General features: G+C 43.8%; 1 protein-coding gene across 1 annotated transcript in view; it reads left to right on the top strand.

Moving 5' to 3' along the window:
• Nucleotides 1-18682, top strand: part of UBTD2 (ubiquitin domain containing 2) — a 56975-nt gene extending 38293 nt beyond the window's left edge. Inside the window, exon 3 of the mRNA XM_029583658.1 lies at nt 16044-18682. Within this exon, the coding sequence (XP_029439518.1) occupies nt 16044-16441 (398 nt within the window). The 3' untranslated portion in view covers nt 16442-18682. The remainder of the gene's footprint in view (nt 1-16043) is intronic.
• The last annotated feature ends 947 nt before the right edge of the window (nt 18683-19629 follow it).

The following is a 19629-nucleotide window of genomic DNA, read 5'->3' as shown; positions in this document are numbered from 1 at the left end:
ATTCTGTTTTGGCAGTGCAATAAGAGGTTTTGGAGCACATTTCAGGACGTTTCAGTTCATCTAGAATTCATTGACTCAGCTAAGTGTTTTTTATCTGTGAGTGAGTTGTGTGAACCTTTTGCTGAAGTATGATGTATGCTGGCTTGTTAATTATGTGGGCGGTTTATTTAAAAACAAATAAAAAACCCTTCTAAATATTGGCTTAATTATCACCTCTGAAGACCCAACTATCTGTATAGCCATGTGGCATTTCTTTCATATTTGGTGCTGTAGGCATATCAGAATATATTTTTTTCCCAAAATGTGTCATCTAAAATACCTTGATCCCAGTTTAACTGCAATGCCCCTTAGATTTGGAAAAGTTCTATCTGTTGTGATAGAGGCAATGGTAATTTTCTTAATAAAATAAATAAATACAAATAAAGGCTTTGTGTCGGATCCAGCAGTAGCCGCTACCTTCCATGAAACAAATTGAGAAAGGGTTTGGGGTTGCTGACCCGGCAGAAAATCAGTGTGAAGTAGAGATATCAGACCTGGGAAGCTTTGTGAAAGAGCATGAATCGGTGTGGCTGGGCATTTCTCACACTCTCTACTCTCACGCTTTCTCCACAGGCTGCTGAACGTTTGTGATTTTACTTTTTGCTCTTATTAAACTGCCGTTCTTCAGGGAAAAAGTAGTCCCTCTTCTGACCCAGTGCCACAGAAATCTTCTTACTCGTTCTTATCAAAGCCGCCTTCTGGCAGTGCGTTGTTTTACTGCCTGCGAGCGCCAGGGCAAGAGCCCATAACAGTGGCCACGTGGCAGGCCCAGCCGAGAGACCCACCGGGGGAGGAGCCACTGCCCTCTTTTTGTTTGCTCAAAAAGAGTATTACCCCCGACTCCGTTCTGGGTTAGGTTGTTGCAGTGGCAAGCCCGCCCCCCCCCGAGCGAGGGTACCCAGGGTGACTGCTGGGAGCGGCAGATGACTGAGCGAGTCTGCTGCCGTCATAACAAGCAGCGAGGAGAAGGTGCTAGCGACTGCTGACGGGCTTCAAGTGACCGGCCCTTTCTAGCGGGCCATGAGTTCATCGCACCGGCCGCGTATGTCTGGCAGGCCGCTCTTGGGAATTGTCTGCCGACTTGTACCGTATCCGCCAAACCTAGGATGTATGGCGGGGAACGCTAGGTTAGGGTATTTACGTCTGTGCCTTTCGTGGTCTTCTAATGTTGCCAGTGATTAAAGCTGCGGCCTGGATACTTCTTCCTCAGCCTGGAGGGGACGGGTGCCTGTGGTGTGCTGTCCAGAATCCCCTTCCTGCCTTCACTTTCTCCCTAATTCCTCTCTTGCAGGTTTCCCACCATTTCCATATGGCATGTGCACCAGACACCCTTTCATCCCATAACAGCCTGCCTTTTCTTTTGCTGGTCTCCTCGGCTCAGCTTAATGTGTATCATTGCCTTTCTTTGCTATGGCGAGCTGAGCGCACAGTCCTGACACTGCTTACTTATTCTTCATTCCAGCTTTTCTTCTCATTGTTCCCGGTCAGTGCTTTGCTCAGAGGCTCTGTATTAGTTTAGAAGAAAATAAAGCAAACATTCAGTAAGCTTTCCAAAGCCTTTTTGTTTAGTTGTTTTTTTTTTTTCCTCCAACAAAATAAGCTTTTTCCCAAGAAAACACAGCCCTTCTGTGCTTTTGTAAGAAGTTAACTGTGGGTATGTAAAATCCAGAGTGTTGAGTGAATTACAGTCTCATGTCCTTTATTATTTGACATTTATATTTAATAATAAGGCTGTCGGCACTGCAGAGTGAACTCTGCGTAGAATTTACCGGACCTGGCAGGCTAATTGACGAAGGCCTCCTGAGCAGAGCTGTAGTGAGATGGCTTGCGTGTTGTAAATGTGCAAGAGAAAAATTCAGTACACATGTTGCTGTGGTGGTTTGTCGCTTCCTAGGAGTACATTTTTTCAAGGATAAATCTAACTACAGTTCTGCACAGAAAAGTCAGGTAGAGCCTCCACTTACAAGAAACTGTAGCAACAGCATATTCTTATTTTACTGAAGAATTTTTGTCTTCTCCTTAAGTTACTCTGACTAGCCTGAGAAACTTGAGCTACGATTCAACTCTTGTGCCTCCATTAGTATGGCAAGCACTAATCATTGGGTTATGCTATGTGCTCTAACTGCTGCTGAATTGTATTCAAAAACAGGGAGCAGCACCCCTCATAAGAAGACAAGACTTGCCATACTGGGTCAGACCAAAGGTCCATCAAGCCCACTGTCTTGTTTCCAGCAGTGGCCAAGCCAGGTCACAAGTCATGGCAGGAACCTAAAAGGTTGATAGATTTCCTGCTGCATATCCCAGGGATAAGCAGTGGATTTCCCCAAGTCCATGTTAATGGTTTTTGGATTTTTCTTCCAGGAACTTGTCCAAACCTTTTTTAAACCCAGCGGCACAAGTAGCTTTTACCATGTCCTCAGGCAACGAACTCAAGTTTTAATTATATGTTGAGTAAACAAAGATTCTCCTATTTCTCTTAAATGTATTACCTAGTAACTTCATTGCATGTCCCCTAATCTCTTCTTTTTGAAAGCATAAACAACCAATTTGTATTTACACATTCCATTTCAGTCATTTTATAGACCTCTATCATATCCCCCCTCAGCTGTCTCTTCTCCAAGCTGAAGAGTCCTAACCTCTTTAGCCTTTCCTCATAGGGGAATCATTCCATCCCCTTTATTATCTTGGTCGCCCTTCTCTGTCCCTTTTCTAATTCTGCTGTATCTTTCTTGAGATGTGGTGACCAGAACTGCACATAATACTCAAGATGAGGTCTCACCATGGATTGATACAGTTGCATTATGATATTCTCTGTTTTATTCTCCTTTCCTTTCCTAATAATCCCTAGCATTCTATTTGCTTTCTTGGCTGCTGCTGCTGCACATTGCGCAGAAGATTTCAGCAAATTTTCAACAATGACATCTAGATCCTTTTCCTGAGTGGTGACTCCTAATGTGGAACCTTGCACTGTGTAGCTGTAATTTGGGTTGCACTTCCCTGCGTGCATCACTTTGCACTTGTCCACATTACATGTCATCTGCTATTTGCATGCCCGGTCTGTCTTGCAAGGTCCTCTTGCAATTTATCACAATCATTTTGTGATTTAACAACTTAGAATAATTTTTAACATCAGAAAATATGATTACCTTGCTTGTTCCCATCTCTAGGTCATTTGAAAATGTTTAGTGGTCCAAGTAGAGATCCCTGCACGTTTTTTGGTGCTTACTGGTAAGATACAAATCAGGTCCTGGAAGGAACATTTCTCATTGATGACGACAAAGGTTCCAGGGATGTGTAGGTTGCTAGTGGTCCATCCCTGGCACTCCAGGTCACTTTCTGCAGTCTCTGGCCTGTGGTTTCCTGGGTTTATTATTTCCTTGATGTATTCAGGATGGTGCTATCGTAGCAACTTAAACTATGATTCGGAATCATACCTTGAGGCTCGTCTAGCCAGAGTTTCCAGTCATCCAGTTCCAAAACAGAACTGGAAGAGGGACTGTGTGTGTTGTGGCTGACTTTTAACTGAGACAGCTGGAAGTGATGCATACAGCAAACAATGGCCACATGCGGGACTCGTTTCCCTAACTTAGTTATGAATAGTGAATGGAATGTACATCTCATCCTCCCAGGCATGAATGAGAGACGTTCTTGTATGGTCTACTTCCTATAGCTGATTGCAATTCTGTCCATGTCGACTTGAAATGGTGCTCAGGCTAACATCTTTAAAATATTAGAATACCTGTTCCTTGGCTCTGTTTCCTCTCCAAACTGCATTCCAGTCATCTTTTGGTTTTGTCATAATGTTTTGTTATTTAAAAATGTGTGTTTTAATAAAATGTGCAGTTTGTATAGCAGCTATCCCCTGTATTTTTAAAAAATCTTTCACCAAGTCGAATATTAAGCTGTTCTGCATTATTGTACTTGCACCACATGGAGCTGCTATGAGGATCAGCGTGGCAATAGACTAATAACAATGGTGTTAGCGAAGTGGGAGAATTATTAGAAACTTTATGGAATTCTCTTGCAGAGTTTATTTTTTAATTATTATAGGAGCAATCCCCTGAGTTGTTTTCTTTCTAAGATCAACTTGCGTTTCCTTTCACCGTGTGGCTCTGTACCATTTTGTAGAAAAGGCTTCCTGGCTGATGGTAATTTGATATTTTAAATCAGACTGACCCCTAAGGCTGCTATTTCTTTATCTACAGAATAACATGTGTCAGAACCGAAATTGAAATCTGAGCACAAAAGAGTTTAGGTTTTAAATACGAACTATGTTTTCTGAAATATTTGTGCTGCTTGGAGAGACGCTGCCATGCTCCGAGTGGCAGACGTTTAATGATTATCCACTCCAGTAAACTCTCTTGCTCATCATTTCCTCTTCCATCCTCACTCAGAGTTAATTTTGGTGCGAGATGGGATTTACCTGCTTTAGTTTCTTATGCTCCAGTGCCAGCTGAGCTGTGTGAAATTCTGCGGCGTTGACATGATGGCGTAAACATTACACGGCGACGTGTGGAACAAGCTGTTGGGAAAATGCAGCTTTCTACATATATAAATCCTGACGTACTTTCTAAATATAATATCTGATTATCAATCTTGCTAGACAAGTCTTAACGCTTTGAGTAGCGTTGTCGGTGGTTTCTGATGGACTCCAAGCTCTGAAAGTGTGTGAATGTATAACCAGCACGGTGAGTAAAATCTCACAGAATGACTTTAATATCAAAAACGAGCACGTTTTTAATTTAATACGTTTTATGTAGTAAACGGTGCAAACACTGAAAGGAAAAGTTGTGAGATGCTGGTCTCCTGTTTAAAATAACTCTGCTTTATCTCGAGGTTTCCTTCAGTGTAATATGCAGTGACGGGGCATTATCCTGCCGTGTCTTTCCACGGTCATTCTGTTAATTATGGTTTTCCTACATGTGTTAATCACTCTTATTCACTGCAGAGAGGAAGTCTGCAGGAAGTAGATTTAAAGGATCAAACAAAAACGTCCCTGGATCCGCTTTTAAAATAACAGATTAACAAAAAGATGATGTTGCTGTCAAAAATGCTGGCATCTCCTGCTGCTCAGCGCTTTTTTTGGCTTGCGGCTAATTTTACATTCGTGACCACCAGAGCCAGAAGTCTTGGGCGCTGCATGCGTTCTTGATATTTTGTAGTGTCGGAGCACTTAACACCTTACCTTGGGTTTTATGTTTGGAAATCCCTCATTGTATTGAAATATTACTTCACAAAGGCACTAGAAAATCCCTGCTTCCTTCTGGAAATTGATAGACTTTTAAGAACCTTATTGTGTAAAAAAAACAAACCAAACCTCCCCCACACACACACATATTATATATATATATATATATATATATATATATATATATATATATGGGGGGGGAGAGAGGGAGATGTAATTCATTGTTCTTTACCAACTGACATGTCTGCTTCCACTTTAACTGCCAAATGCATTTATCAGAAATGAGGAAAGTAATCCTAACCTGTTTATATCTTGCGTGGCAATTCTGTAACTGCATAGCAGTTATCAGAGAGGCACCAATTAGATGGATTACTTGGGCTTCTCCTTGTTTTCTGGTATACTTCAGATTTTAAAAGCCTAAGACGAATTTGAGTTCCATTTCCTTGATCTAATAATCAATTTTCCACTGAGAGAGCCATTTAGAAAGTCAAGACTTAGAGCACAGAGAAGTCGTTCAGACCAGGTGAGAGGCCTGCCAGTAAAATGTTTTACATATCAGTAACCGGAGAAATCCACAAACACAATAGAGGAGCAGACACTGCACTCCAATTATAATATCCAAATCACCAGGGGAATGCAAAAACACAGAGTCAGTCCCAAACTTCAAGATTCATGCAAATAGCTCTTTAATTCTTTAAAACGGCAAACTCCATTGCTCAGAGGACGCGAAAGTTCATCAACACGGTCCCCCGGTGATTTACATGTCAGTAACCAACATAAATTGCACAGAAGTTCTCAACAGCTTAAAACACTTTCCTGAGGAGTATCAGCCCTTTTGTTTTATGCTCTGAACATCTTCTCAAACTGTTGCTTCCTTTTTAAAAGAGAAGAGGGCACCAGAGCAGGCAGGGTCACAGCTGCCACCGGAGAGTGTCTGCTGCAGGTACCTCTGGGTGATTTGCACGGATGATGTAAGCTTGGGGAAAGTCCCAAAGTTTAGGCCCATCAGCTGCCTGCTCCCAAGCGTTGGTTCCTTTTCTTCAAAGCTCAGTGAGGCTAGTCTCCCTTCTTTGTTCTGCTTTCCAAAATCATTTTATCTAATTTCAGAATGGAAGTTGGTTTTAGTACCTTTTCTCATCCAAAAACTCTCTTTATGGGGCGGGGCTGGGAGAGGAATCATGGGCTGCTGCCTTTGTTCTTCTATCTGGAAAAGGTTTATTATCTGAAAATGGTGCTGCATGGACTCTAGAAGCAAGTGCCTCAGCGTCCTTCTGCCTTGCTTAAAAGCCGCTCATTTGCAGACGCAGCCGTGACTACTGAGCGGCAGCTTTTCTTCTGCTTCTCGTTTCAGCAACGCTGGTTCGCATCCTTTTTGAAACCTGCAGCTCCACTACCAGACATATTCTTGGATAAGTTTAAACCTAACTAGATAATATCCAAGACGTTTTATCTCGCTGAATATCCCAGATAGCAGCCGGAAGGTTATCCATTTTCTAGGTTTTTGAATACTCTGTGCACTTCATACAGCTGCTCTGACCTGGTTCAGTGGCGGCATACGATGATGCTCGTAGATTTGTTTCCCCTGACCGGTTATTGGCGTGGTATTTTGGAGGAAGGGAGAGGGATATGTTGCTGCTCCTTTAAGATGGTTCAAGCCTATTAAATTGTAGAAACCTGGCAAAGAGAAGCATTATAATTGATAATACTGCATTGCAAAAGAGTTGACTGTGTTCTGTCTCCAGTCGTGCACTCTGCACCAGTAGCAGATAACTCTGAAGATCTTTTACTCCCACAGCGGGCTGTTAATAGCATTCCCATTCACTGGCTACTGCACTCTGACTTCCAGTGGTTGACATTTGCAGCGGTTTCTCTCTCCAAGCCACTTATGAAAAATGACTCCGTGTGCTGCTGTCTGCGGTGCTCACTAGCAAGACCTTCCCGTTATCTTGTAACCACAAACTCTCTCCCCGCCAGCAGCATTTCTCTCTGTCCCCTCTTCCCTCCGTGGGAAGGGGCTACCTGACATTTTATTCACTCAGCGGCCACATTGTACAGGAGACGCATCAAACGGTAGAGCACCAGCCAGGCGGGAACACAAATAACAGCTCCCGAGCAACTTGCATGGGAATCGTGAATGGTGGGACTGGAAGGTCGTTCCCTAGCAGCCCCTCTCTCTCCGTAGCCTAAAACACCTTCAGGTAGAGTTTGCACTGAGGCTGACGGTGGTTAGATTCCCCACCCCCCATCTTCAGCTAATTCATAAAAACCAATGATTACATCACCAGCCTGAATCACAAATAATGCAAGAAAAAAAGAGGGCGGGGGAGGTTTTGTATGTTTGGGGGGGTTTTTGTAATACATGCAAAATCTTACTACAATTAAATTTCTGTAACAGCCCATTACTAAGTAGTGAACTTTCTTGTTTCCTGTTTGTACCTTGGATAAAATAATGTGGTTGCCGTGTTAGCTCACATGAGGGTGTGGAAATAAAAGAGTAAAAACCGAAAAGTTATACAAAGTGTTGTCCTTCTATGGGACTCTCTCAGTTGCCCTGGAGAAGGGGAGTAGTTGCTTCTGAAAGCGAGTCAGGAAACAGTCCAGTAAAAACATTTCACCTTAACTTTTGTTTTTCCTTGTTTAACCTTTATTTCTGTCCACAAGTACATCAGACTTTTGATGGTGAATATAAATGAGTTATTTCATAACTTGCTCCTGTCATTAGGGTCTGAATGCAGTTCCTACTGATGAAAAATACCTTTCTTGCATGTGATTTTAGCTGCTGTGGCTGGTTCCCGCGTTGCGTCTCAGCTCCTCTCACAAAGCAGCGGCCTGTTGTGGTGTGTTCAGCGAGTCTGAGCGGTTTTCTCTCTTTCGTTGCATTTCCACCATGTCTCCAGCCCTTCAGCCAAAACACCTTTAATTTATTTGAACAGTTCCTTCTCTTCCCTCAGTGTTTGGGACTGTCCACAGTGCTGAAAATTCAGGCCCATTAAGCACCCTTCATTGTGCCGCAGGCTGGTGGATTAGTAACTGCTGGTCTCAGATGATGATGCTAGATTTAATATCTGGCTATAAAAAAAAAAAAAAATTTCTATTTTTAAAAAAGGTTTGTGTAGTGTAGGGCACGGTTGTTTTCGGGGGAGTAGCCTAGTGACCTTGGGCAAGTCACTTTACCCTCCCCTGCCTCAGGTACACAATCTGAGCCCTCTGCGGACAGGGCTAATACCTACACTACCTGAATGTAATCCGCTATGAAGTGCCGAAAAGCAGAATATTAAAAAAAAAAAAAAAAAATTGGCTTGTCCCTAGGGATTAAGCGGGAAGAGTGTTATCTGTTCAGGAAAGAAATACAATTGTGGTTGTTCTCTAAAGTCCTGACGCCATCCAGAGGTTGTGTTCAGGGACGGTGCTAGGGATTGCGTGGTGACGTGGCAGCAGGGATACGGGGTGTTGTGAGGGATTTTACTTGTTGCTGTGTTGGGAGAAGGTGGGTAGCTGGGTAGGTATCTTCATTACTATTGGTTGTCCAGGATCTGTCCAGAATGCCTAATTTCTGTTCTTTGCTTGCTATGTTAAGAATGTTCTGAAATTTGTGGTTTTGGGGTTTTTTTTGGTGTTTTATGTTATACACCCCCCCTTTGTGCAGTCTCCCGTCAGGAGGTGTGGTATATAAATATTTAATTGATTAAAAACAAAAACAAAAAACAAACTCACTCACATATTAAACAAAACTGGCCCAGGACTGATCCCTGAGACTCTACTCATTCCTCCCCGCCTTTGCCTGGTAATGAGTGCCTTGTATGTTTGTGATTTAGAAGATAAGCCTGTGTGTCGGCTGCTTTTGTGTAGGGACAGAAATATTTAATACCCTCTGTTGCCTATTACTTAAGCAGTTCCTGGCTCAGTTTGCTACATCAGAAGGAAACTTCCTGCAGGCTGATCAGCTTATATATCAACCTCCTGCGCCCCTAACACATCCAGGGTTTGCCCTTCATCTAAACCTTTGGTCACCCAGTCAGAAACCAAAAGCTCCTCCCTTGGAAAGCAGTAGGTTGCTGAATTCAAGATCTCCCACTGTCTTGTCCTCTTTGTGGCGATTCCAAGGTGGAGACTACGTGACCTCCCTCCTGGTTCCACCTTCCTGAAAAGCAGTGATGTTGAATCATCTCTCCCTGTCTTCAGCCACACTTCTCTGGCAACAGCTGTGGAACAGAATTATCAGTACAGGTCCCCGAGCTCCCTTGGGTTCCTTCTCCACTTCTTTTTGCTTTTTGCAGGCAAATCCTCTTCTCTGCAAGCAGAGTGGTATCTACGCTTTTAACACCGGCCTTCACACACTTTCTTTGGATCTAGGAGGCAGCCCAAATACTTGGACCCCTTCAGGACTGCACATTTAAATGAGCACGAGCACAAAATCTAATCCTAAAGTTTTCACCGCTAGCCTCTACGTTCTCTCTTTCTCCAGGGGACCATCCCAGCGCTATCTCCCGTCCCCCTTATTCCCCAGTCCAACACCAGCGCTCACTCTCTCCTCCCCCCACCCACTCCAGGTACAGTTCCAGCAGTCTCTATCTGCCTGACACTAGCACAAGGCCAGCAGGCACCTGCACTCGCTCACTCCTCCCCCCCCCCCCCCCCCAGGTACAGTTCCAGCAGTCTCTATCTGTAGGGGAACGTGGGAAGAGTGATTGAGCAGGCACCTGCACTCGCTCAATCACTCTTCCCACGTTCCCCTACAGCTTGGATCCCTGCATGCACACAAGTCACATCCACCACCTCCTCCCAGCCTGACCCCAGCACATCCAGCACTCACCACAGGGCAGTCTCAGAAGTCCACCACCTCCTCCCAGCCTGACCCCAGCACATCCAGCACTCACCACAGGGCAGTCTCAGAAGTCCCCCAGCACCCCCGAGGCTGTGACTGCGGGTCAGTGCCCATCCCGTGCCCATCCTGCTGCTTCCGCCTCCTGTTTTCACCACTTCCCGCAGGTTGGGCTTCACGGCAGAGTCGGACATCAAGCAGGTGCTGGAGCGCTGGGCCCCCAGATGTTCCATCACATATTAAGCTCTGGGCATCACAGTGACATTTCCAAGTGCCATAATGACCTGGCGGGATTTGTCCAGCCTTGGCTTTCTGCCCTCTGTCTTTCTCCAACCCCTTGATCGGTGAACACAGAACAGAAATTGTTTAACTGCTGGTCTTTCTCGTCTCCCTCCACAAATCTTCCTTTTCGTCCCTCAGCATACATTATCCTTCCACTTCTCTGTACGATTTTCTTCTCTAACTCCCTTCCTCCTCATTCTGCAGAACGTTATACTGACAATTTACTGCATGTTTGGTTAGTGTATCAGCGTATAACTTGTCATTGCAGTAATTTATAATGAGGTTCTTTGCGTGGCGTGTATTAATTGCAATGAGGATATTATGAACAGCAGTAATCAGGGTGTCCTACTGACTGAGATTTTACAGGGATAAAATTCAGCATCAGGCTGGCACAGTGGGCAGGGCACACTGTGCCAAGCTTGACGAGAAAAGCCGATGTAATAAAATCCATGCTAAAATAAGACTTTTAGTGCAGGTTTTATTTAACATGCATGTTCAAAAAAAGAATTAAAAAAGCAGTCCCTGCAGGATGCAGGAAGCTAATGACGTGTGTGTAGACCAGGAATAAAAGAAGAATGCTAAAAGGTTAAAAAAAAAAAAAAAAAAAGCACTTATTTTGACTTGTGGTCCATTTGTAAACCAATCCATGCTGCTTTAAAAAAAAAAAAAAAAAAAAAAAAAAGTTTCCCAGCCTCCCGTGTGGAGCTCCCTCCCTCCTGCTTAGTCCAATGTGGCTGGGCCGAGTGGGTCAGCACGGTAAGTTGGGCACTTAATATTAATTTATTCACTCTGCTGTCTGCTGATTGGTTTTCTCCACTGTCAATACAAGGACCAATCCCTTTTCAGAAGGCTGCCCCCTATACAGTCTCTCTTTTCACAGACCTGTGGCAGTGGAGGGACCAATCTGCAGCCAGTGAGGGAACAGCCCTACTGGAGGTCTTCTCTGGTGGGGGAGGGAGGGGTAGGAATGGCCCCAGTCATCCTGCGATGGCGACGCTTTGTGGCTGCATTTAAGGCCCCTGATTCCAGGGGCAGCCCTGGTGCGTGGCCCTCGGCTGAGAACTGTTGCTGCAGTGACTCTGCTGCGTGAGTTGGTAGGAGATGTAAAATATCCCCAGGTAGTTGTGATTGAAGGCCCGTGGTGCTGGCCCACGGCTCTGGTTCCAGTTTAGCCAGAAGCCCAAAGGAGCAAGAGGAAACTGCTGAGCCCACTGAAAAGAAAGAAAGGAAAGCAGAGTTTGCATTGCCCTGAATACTTTGAGAGAGATGCACAGTTCTGGGTTTCATATTAGAAGTCACCACCCAGGAAAAGTTCCTTGGAGTCCTTGTGGACAATACATTGAAATTCTCTGCTCAGTGCACCTGTGGTGCTCAAAAAAGCAAATAGAATGTTAGGAATGATCCGAAAATGAACGGAGAATAAAACTGAAAATAGCAAATTGCCTCTGTATTGAGTCATGGTGTGACCATACCTTGAGTATTGTGGGTGGTTCTGGTCACCCCATCTCAAGAAAGACCTAGTAGAACTAGAAAAGATGCAGAGAAAAGCATAATAAAGGGGTTGGAATACATCTCTCCTATGATGAGAGGCTTCACAGGTTGGGACGCTTCAGCTTGGAAAAGAGACAGCTGAGAGGGGACATGTTGGAAGTTTATAAAATCATAAGCAGAGGAATGAGTATATAAAGGAACATAAGACATTTCCATACTGGGTCAGACCAAGGGTCCATCAAGCCCAGCATCCTGTTTCCAACAGTGGCCAATCCAGGCCATAAGAACCTGGCAAGTACCCAAAAACTAAGAATATCCCATGCTACCTATGCCAGTAATAGCAGTGGCTATTTTCTAAGTCAACTTGATTAATAGCAGGTAATGGACTTCTCCTCCAAGAACTTATCCAAACCTTTTTTTAAACCCAACTACACTAACTGCACTAGCCACATCCTCTGGCAACAAATTCCAGAGCTTAATTGTGCGTTGAATGAGAGATTTTCTGATTAGTTTTAAATGTGCTACTTGCTAACTTCATGAAGTGCCTTCTATTATCCAAAAGAGTAAATAATCGATTCACATCTACTCGTTCAAGACCTCTCATGATCTTAAAGACCTCTATCATATCCCCCCTCAGCCGTCTCTTCTCCAAGCTGAACAGCCCTAACCTCTTCAGCCTTTCCTCATAGGGGAGCTGTTCCATCCCCTTTATCATTTTGGTTGCCCTTCTCTGTACCTTCTCCATCGCAATTATATCTTTTTTGAGATGCGGCGACCAGAATTGTACACAGTATTCAAGGTGCGGTCTCACCATGGAGTGATAGAGGCATTATGACATTTTCCGTTTTATTCACCCTTTCAGATAGTAACAAAAGGTGATGCTCCATAAAGCTAACAACCAGCAGGTTTAAAACAGATCATAGAAAGTACTTTTTCACTCCGTGCACTTTCAAGCTGTGGAATCTGTTGGCAGAGGGCATGTTCAGGGTGACGAGCATAGCGGGGTTTTAAAGAGTTTTGGTTAAGTTCCTGGAAGGAAGAGTCCATAAAACGTTATTAGCCAGACTGGGTGCATTAAAACTTTTTTTTTTTTTTTAAACAATTCTTCACATCTGTGCATTCAGCCTCTGGCAGTTTTAGCTCACTACTTCTGAAGAAGCCATAAACTTACTCTGACTCAGATACGTTTTGTTACATTTCTGTTATCAGTTACCCAGCAAGCAAGTTACAGGTTTTATAGCATTGCGTGGCCAGTTTTCTCTTCCAAAACATGACATTTTAGGCTGGCAGGTTTACAGGTGATGCTGAAACTTGTAGGGTATTTGCTCTCATTAAGGTGTCTTACCTTCTTATGTTTCATGTTGAGAGCCCCGTGGGTGCCCTGGCTCCCTGGAGCCACAAAGCTTTTGAAGGCAGATTGTTAGTGAAAAGGATCTTGCACGCATGGCGCGTTAGGGCGGTACAAGGGCAGATCCCTGTTTTCCTTATTTTTACCTGGTTTGTCGAAAGCAGTATTTCCAAATGCTTCTTTTCGGCTGAGATCATGTAAAGTCCGAGCCGGGTTTAGAAGTCTCTCTTTGGTTGAGATTGGGGGCTTAATGCCACGACACTCAACCCCTTTGTAAACACGAGACTGCCCATGTACAAAGACTGTGCCTCCTGTGGTTCCAAATCTTTGCCATTTAGGTCCTACTTAAGAAAAGCTCTGACTAAATCATGGTCCTTTGTCATTTTGTAATTTTTTTTTCCTTATTTTTATTTTAATCATTCTGTATTTTAAAATCGTCCTGCCAGTAGTGATCTAAATCTTTATGCAAGATCAGATTTACAGTTGTTTGTAAATTAATGCTGTCCGGTCCAGTTTTTATTTTTTTTTTAATTTTGCATTTTTTTTTTTTTTTTAAATTGAGTGCTACCAGTAGAAATCTTATCTTGTGGCTCATCTCTAACCCCACTAATGGTTACAGATGAGCCACAAGCTCCTGGTCTAATGCACATAAAGGGAGATTTACAAGTAAGAATGACCTTTACTGAAACACTGCCAGCATGCTGTGCCACTCCAGTGCTTCCAGCAATTTAATGTTGTAACCAGGTAACAGAAGCAAACATGCGAGCCTTCCCGTTTTTAATGGAAGCAGTCACTACGCCAGTATAGAGGGCTAAGAATCTAGCTAGTAAGCCGAACTTTGAAAAGCAACAGATTTCTGTTCATGTCAGTGCGTAATAATTGTAAAGAATCGAGTCTCTTGATTAATAAAAGCTCCCAGTGTACATGGTGCTGTGAGGCGGGAGGAAATGCAAAACCTTAGAGCTCCTACAAAGTCGACAGGTAACAGTGGCATGATCCCATTGGGTAGATTTGGTGCTGACAAGTTATGCCCCAGGCAATAAGTAGTTAATGTGGCCTTTCCTGTTATGTTCATACTGTGCCTAGTGAGCTGCAGGGCAAGTGTTAATTAGTCTAGGTTGTATTATCTTGAGGCTTGCTAAATATATGATACTGTAGGATATTGCCAGGGGTTTGCAGTGTCATCTTGCTTGCTCCGTGCAATTGTCTCTCCTTTGCTGGCACACTTCACCACTTTTTCCTGACATACATTTTGGAGGAGGAATAAATTATACAGTCATAGATTTTATAGTTTTTATTTATTAATTTAGAAGATGTGAGAATTACTTTACCTAATTGCCCTAGCAGAATGCTTTTTCAGATTTTATTCTCTGCACAGAGATTACTCACAGTGGGCTGGTTTGTACATGGAATGAGAAACAATATCTGTTACAAGGGGAGTGCATGTTCAGTGCGAGTCTTTTTGTTAGCATGGGATGGTAAAGGGAGCAGGTGTGACGGTGGCTTTGCTGCCGTCCTCATGGATCATTGCTTCTGTTTCCAAGGTCTATATATTTTAAGCAAAAGAAAACTTGAGCTACCAAGGTAAATGGGGAAGGCCAGCAGCTTGGTGCCGCTGCACATACTCCCAGTTGGTGATTTAGGAAGAGGTGCCTCGCCCACATGATTAATGGCTTTACTGGTACTCCAGTTTTAATGCTTACGTACCTGTTAAAAATATTCTCTCAGCTATTTTTTTTTTTTTTAATTTCCCCAGGCCCTCTCACTCTGTTTTAAGATTTTTTTTTTGTGCTGCTGAGGAGCTACTGCTGCTCAGAAAGAAGTCTTTACTCTGTACTGTGTAGTATTTCAAAGACGCACAGGATATGCAAATAGATTTCCATCCTTAGTACAGTGAGCATTTGTATTGCAGAACTGTCGCTCAGATCTCTAAACAGCAGAGGTTATAACACAAGTGTTTTTAGATCATTCACTTGGCAGTTAAAAACAACACATTTGAGTAATCTAGCCTAGTGCTGCAGGTTGTGGGGGCACCCCTTGTCATGGAGTGCTTGCTGTATGTGCACTAGGTTAGACTGATGTGCTTTCCTCATGTTCATATCCCCACCTAGAGGGAGGAATGTGAATACTGAGCAAGCGGATGTACAATGCACGTACCAAACTATACATGTGAATAACTTCATGAACTAAAGAAACCTATTGCTATCCCTAGGAGTGAGTAACAAGAAATAGATCTATTTTTTTGTCACCTGCCTCTTTTCTTGCAACCCAGACTGGCCGCTTTTGGAGAAAGGATGCTGGACTTGATGGACCTTGGGCTGACCCAGCATGGCATTTAGCATGTCCTTGTGACCAGACTTGGAAACTTAAGAATCATCATGCTTGGAATCCTCCTCCTATACAACAAATATATTTCCTGGGCATAAAATTTAGTATACGAGTGAATCATAATTGTTAGAGGAGTGCGCTTGTTTTAAGAGGGAAGCGATTCTTTAGATGTACCTCAAAGTTCACTCACTTTATAGGTGCACGGGGCAAGATTGTCCTCCGTCTTGCTGTGTCTGAATTGCAGCATGCACATTGGGAAAATGGCGCCTGTCTCTTTTCCTCTTGGTGCATCGAGTCAGACATTGCCACCAAAATAGCCGGGATCCTATTTTTCAGGCAGATGTTCTGTTTGACTAAAAAGTATGAGAAATACACGTGAAATTTGTAAAATGAAGGCCGAACTGTTATGTTGTGATTAAACCTTTCCCAGAGGCATCCTAGGATATCCAATAATAGAACAATCTCCAGTTTTAGACCTTGTTACGGAGGGTTGAAATTGTATTCATATCATTTATCTTCTGGTTTTTTGGTTTTTTTTTTTGAAGGTGCCCTGACAGAATGCTACGATGAATTGGGCAACAGATACCAACTCCCTGTGTACTGCTTGGCACCCCCAATCAACATGATCGAAGAGAAGAGCGACCTAGAGACAATGGATATCCCCGACCCGCCTGCCAACTCTGGCTACGAATGCCACCTGCGCCTGCGCCTTTCCACGGGCAGGGACCTGAAGCTCGCTGTGCGCAGTACGGACACGGTGCATCACATGAAGAGGCGCCTGCATGCTGTGGAAGGAGTAGAGCTCGTCAGCCAGCGCTGGTTCTTCTCGGGTCGGCCGCTGACAGACAAAATGAGACTGGAGGAGTTGAAGATCCCCAGGGACTACGTGGTGCAAGTTATCGTCAGCCAGCCATTAGCAAATCCCACGCCGGTGGACAACTGAGCAACCTTGTTTCATGCTTTTTCCACCTGTCCAGCCCCTCTCTCTCTCTACCATCACCTCCGTGTTGTTTATGCACACGTTTCTCCTAAGAGGGAAGAAATTACAAAAAAAAATATATAATCCTTCCAAAGGGTTTATATCCGAGGAATGACCAGCAGGAAAATTTTCCATCTGTGATGGAGAGCTGCAAAAAAAAAATCAAACCAAGGGAAATAAAAAGTGAGAGCTAGTTCTTGTTTTGAACTCTGTCGCAAGAAACCTTTTACAACAGAGAGAGAAAATGATTTAGGTTTTTTTTGTAAACTGTTTTAGAATGTTTTAACCTGTAAATGGAGCCCTTATCAGTGAAGACAAGCACTTTTTTTTTTTAATGTCGGAGGTTATGAAGAAGACAAGCTAGCACGCTGAAATGTGCTACAGTATTTTGTGACAGCAGCATCACTTTTGGCTTATCCAAAGACAAAGTGTTCTCCTTCAAGCAGCTGCCGCTAGCGCCGGTTTTATGCTTTTTTGCTTTTGTTCTGTTTCTTTTGTGTTGTGTGGGATTATTGATAGAACACAGCAGTGATAACTGCACCCGGAGAGGGACAGGAAATGCTTTGATGTGACACTGTGTTCCAGCAGTGTCCCCAACGATCTCCCCCCCCTGCCTATGCTCACATGCTACCTGATTCCTGGATGACCTGGGTAAAAGTGGAATATAAAGGCCCATTTCAATTCCCTTTTAGCATTCAGACCGGTCGCCGTGCGGTGCATTCCGATAGGATAGCAATGAATCCTTTTCTTGTTTGCCATGCCTGCTGAAGCTGTTGGCAATAATTTCAGCCGTTGGTGACATGTAAATACCTGTTAATGTATAGGCCACGTAGCAATGTTATGGCACAATTGTGGGGGCGGGGAGGCCAGATAAGGTGAGTTGATCGTATACGTGTTTCCTTCCATGGCGTAACATCTCAGGGCAGATCGCAGTGATATTCTTGAGGGGGGGGGGGGCCTATAAATTAGATTGTTCAGCCTTGGGAAGTACTTGGATTGCAGTAGAATATGACTCGAGGGGTACAGAGGCCAGAATGAAAACCATGACTCGGGGGCAGTATCAAAAGGACAAGAAGGAAACCTTTTTCAGTGGGAAAGAAATTGCGAAATCTGAGGCTCCGCGGGGGCAGACTCGGGAGCAGCATCGTGGAAAAGGGGTGGTGGATGCACGAAGAGGCTTCTCACAAGACCGTGATAGAGATGAAAATAGTAACGGGGCCCAAGAGAGCCTGGGCTAAGCCCCAAAGATCCAGGGTTGGGGGAAAGAAGGGAGGCAGATCATCAACTGAGGTCGGTGGCATTGCAGCAGGTAGTCAGTTGGGCAGAGTAGAAGAGCTCGTGGCCCTTACCAGCCGTCAATTGGGCAGAGTAGAAGAGCTCGTGGCCCTTACCTGCCGTCAATTGGGCAGAGTAGAAGAGCTCGTGGCCCTTACCTGCCGTCAATTGGGCAGAGTAGAAGAGCTCGTGGCCCTTACCTGCCGTCAATTGGGCAGAGTAGAAGAGCTCGTGGCCCTTACCTGCCGTCAATTGGGCAGAGTAGAAGAGCTCGTGGCCCTTACTGCCGTCAATTGGGCAGAGTAGAAGAGCTCGTGGCCCTTACCTGCCGTCAATTGGGCAGAGTAGAAGAGCTCGTGGCCCTTACTGCCGTCAATTGGGCAGAGTAGAAGAGCTCGTGGCCCTTACCAGCCGTCAATTGGGCAGAGTAGAAGAGCTCGTGGCCCTTACCTGCCGTCATATTCCATATTCCATGTCGCTCTAACTCCGTGCAACAGCTGAGCAGGTATTCATATGAGGGGGAGGTACCTTAGTGTAATGCCCGCTGACAAACAATCCTAGATCCTTTTACATCCATACCTTATAATTCACGGCAGGAAAAAGACTTCCCTTTCATAGACGTTAAAACTACTCCATCTTTTACTGTAAACTTAATGAGCTGCTCAGTGTAGATGAGCTTTGGGTTACAAAGCTGTGCCTTCTGTACCACCTTCCAGTGATTTTTGTCTAGTAATAGGGTAATAATTAGGAAAATTAAAACATTTTAATGATACTTTCATTTTTAAATTGGTTTAAGGAAATAATTGATTGCAATTTGCACCTTTTTAGTAAAGGATGCATTTTTTTAAATTAAAAACCAGAAGCAGCAAAAGGAAAAAAAAAAAGTTATCCTTGCTAGTGAATTCCAAAAAAAAGCATTAAAAGGGAACTGGCAATTCAAAAAACCAAAACTGAGTTTGAATTGTGAATTGCAATGTGTTGCTTTTTATATATTATTATTGCCAGATAACAGCAAAGAAAATAGTGTGTGTGTGTGTGTGTGTGTGTGTGTGGTGTAACCTTTGTACTGTAAAGGTGACTGCAGATGTTGATTTTCTGGAAAAAATATTCAGTGCAGCCTATCTAGACCACAGCTGGTAAAACGGTGCATGTTCCCAAATGTCCTGCTGGTAAGGGAAGCTTGCTATTGGAAATGAAATTGATCTCTTTTATTGGGCCAGCAAAGAAAAGTCATTGCATGGGAAAAGCCCATGGTCAGACCTTATGTTTTATATAATTTGCATCCTTTGTATGTCATTAAGGACAGCAGAGAGTGCCCAGCGGGAGAGGACTTGCATGCTTTACACTGACAGACACACACGAGATCAGGCTCGCCAACCAGAATTGCCACTGGACAGAAGTTTTTCCAGCAGGCCCACTCCTGCTCTGATTGATAAGTATTGTACTGCATAGGTTTTCTTAAAAACACAAGACCGAAAACACGAGGGCTCAATTACATAAATCTGCCAGATTAAAAAAAAAGAAATCAAATGAAGGCCTAAGGTTCATGACATATTGGACATAGTCATGGAAATATATATATTATGCATTTTTATCCATTGCGGTTTGCTTTGTCGTGTCGCTGTTCTTCTGACCCACTTCTCACATTCAGCTCTTACACCTGCATGCAGACTCTGTAGTGACATCTGTAAAAACACAGTGTGCTATACACACAGATGGGCACCTTGTTTTCTGCCCTCTGTCTGCATGTATGATTTCCGCAGAGAATTTTGGGGTGAATTTTCAGAGACCTGCACGTGTAAAAACGAGCATATACCCACCTAAGTATGTATATGCTATTTTATAAACCTCAAACATACACGCGTATTTTTGCTTTC

Source organism: Rhinatrema bivittatum, chromosome 18 (genome assembly GCF_901001135.1).
Source record: "Rhinatrema bivittatum chromosome 18, aRhiBiv1.1, whole genome shotgun sequence".
NCBI lineage: Eukaryota > Metazoa > Chordata > Amphibia > Gymnophiona > Rhinatrematidae > Rhinatrema > Rhinatrema bivittatum.
Note: the sequence above shows the minus strand (reverse complement) of the source record. Positions and strands in the feature narration are given on the sequence as shown.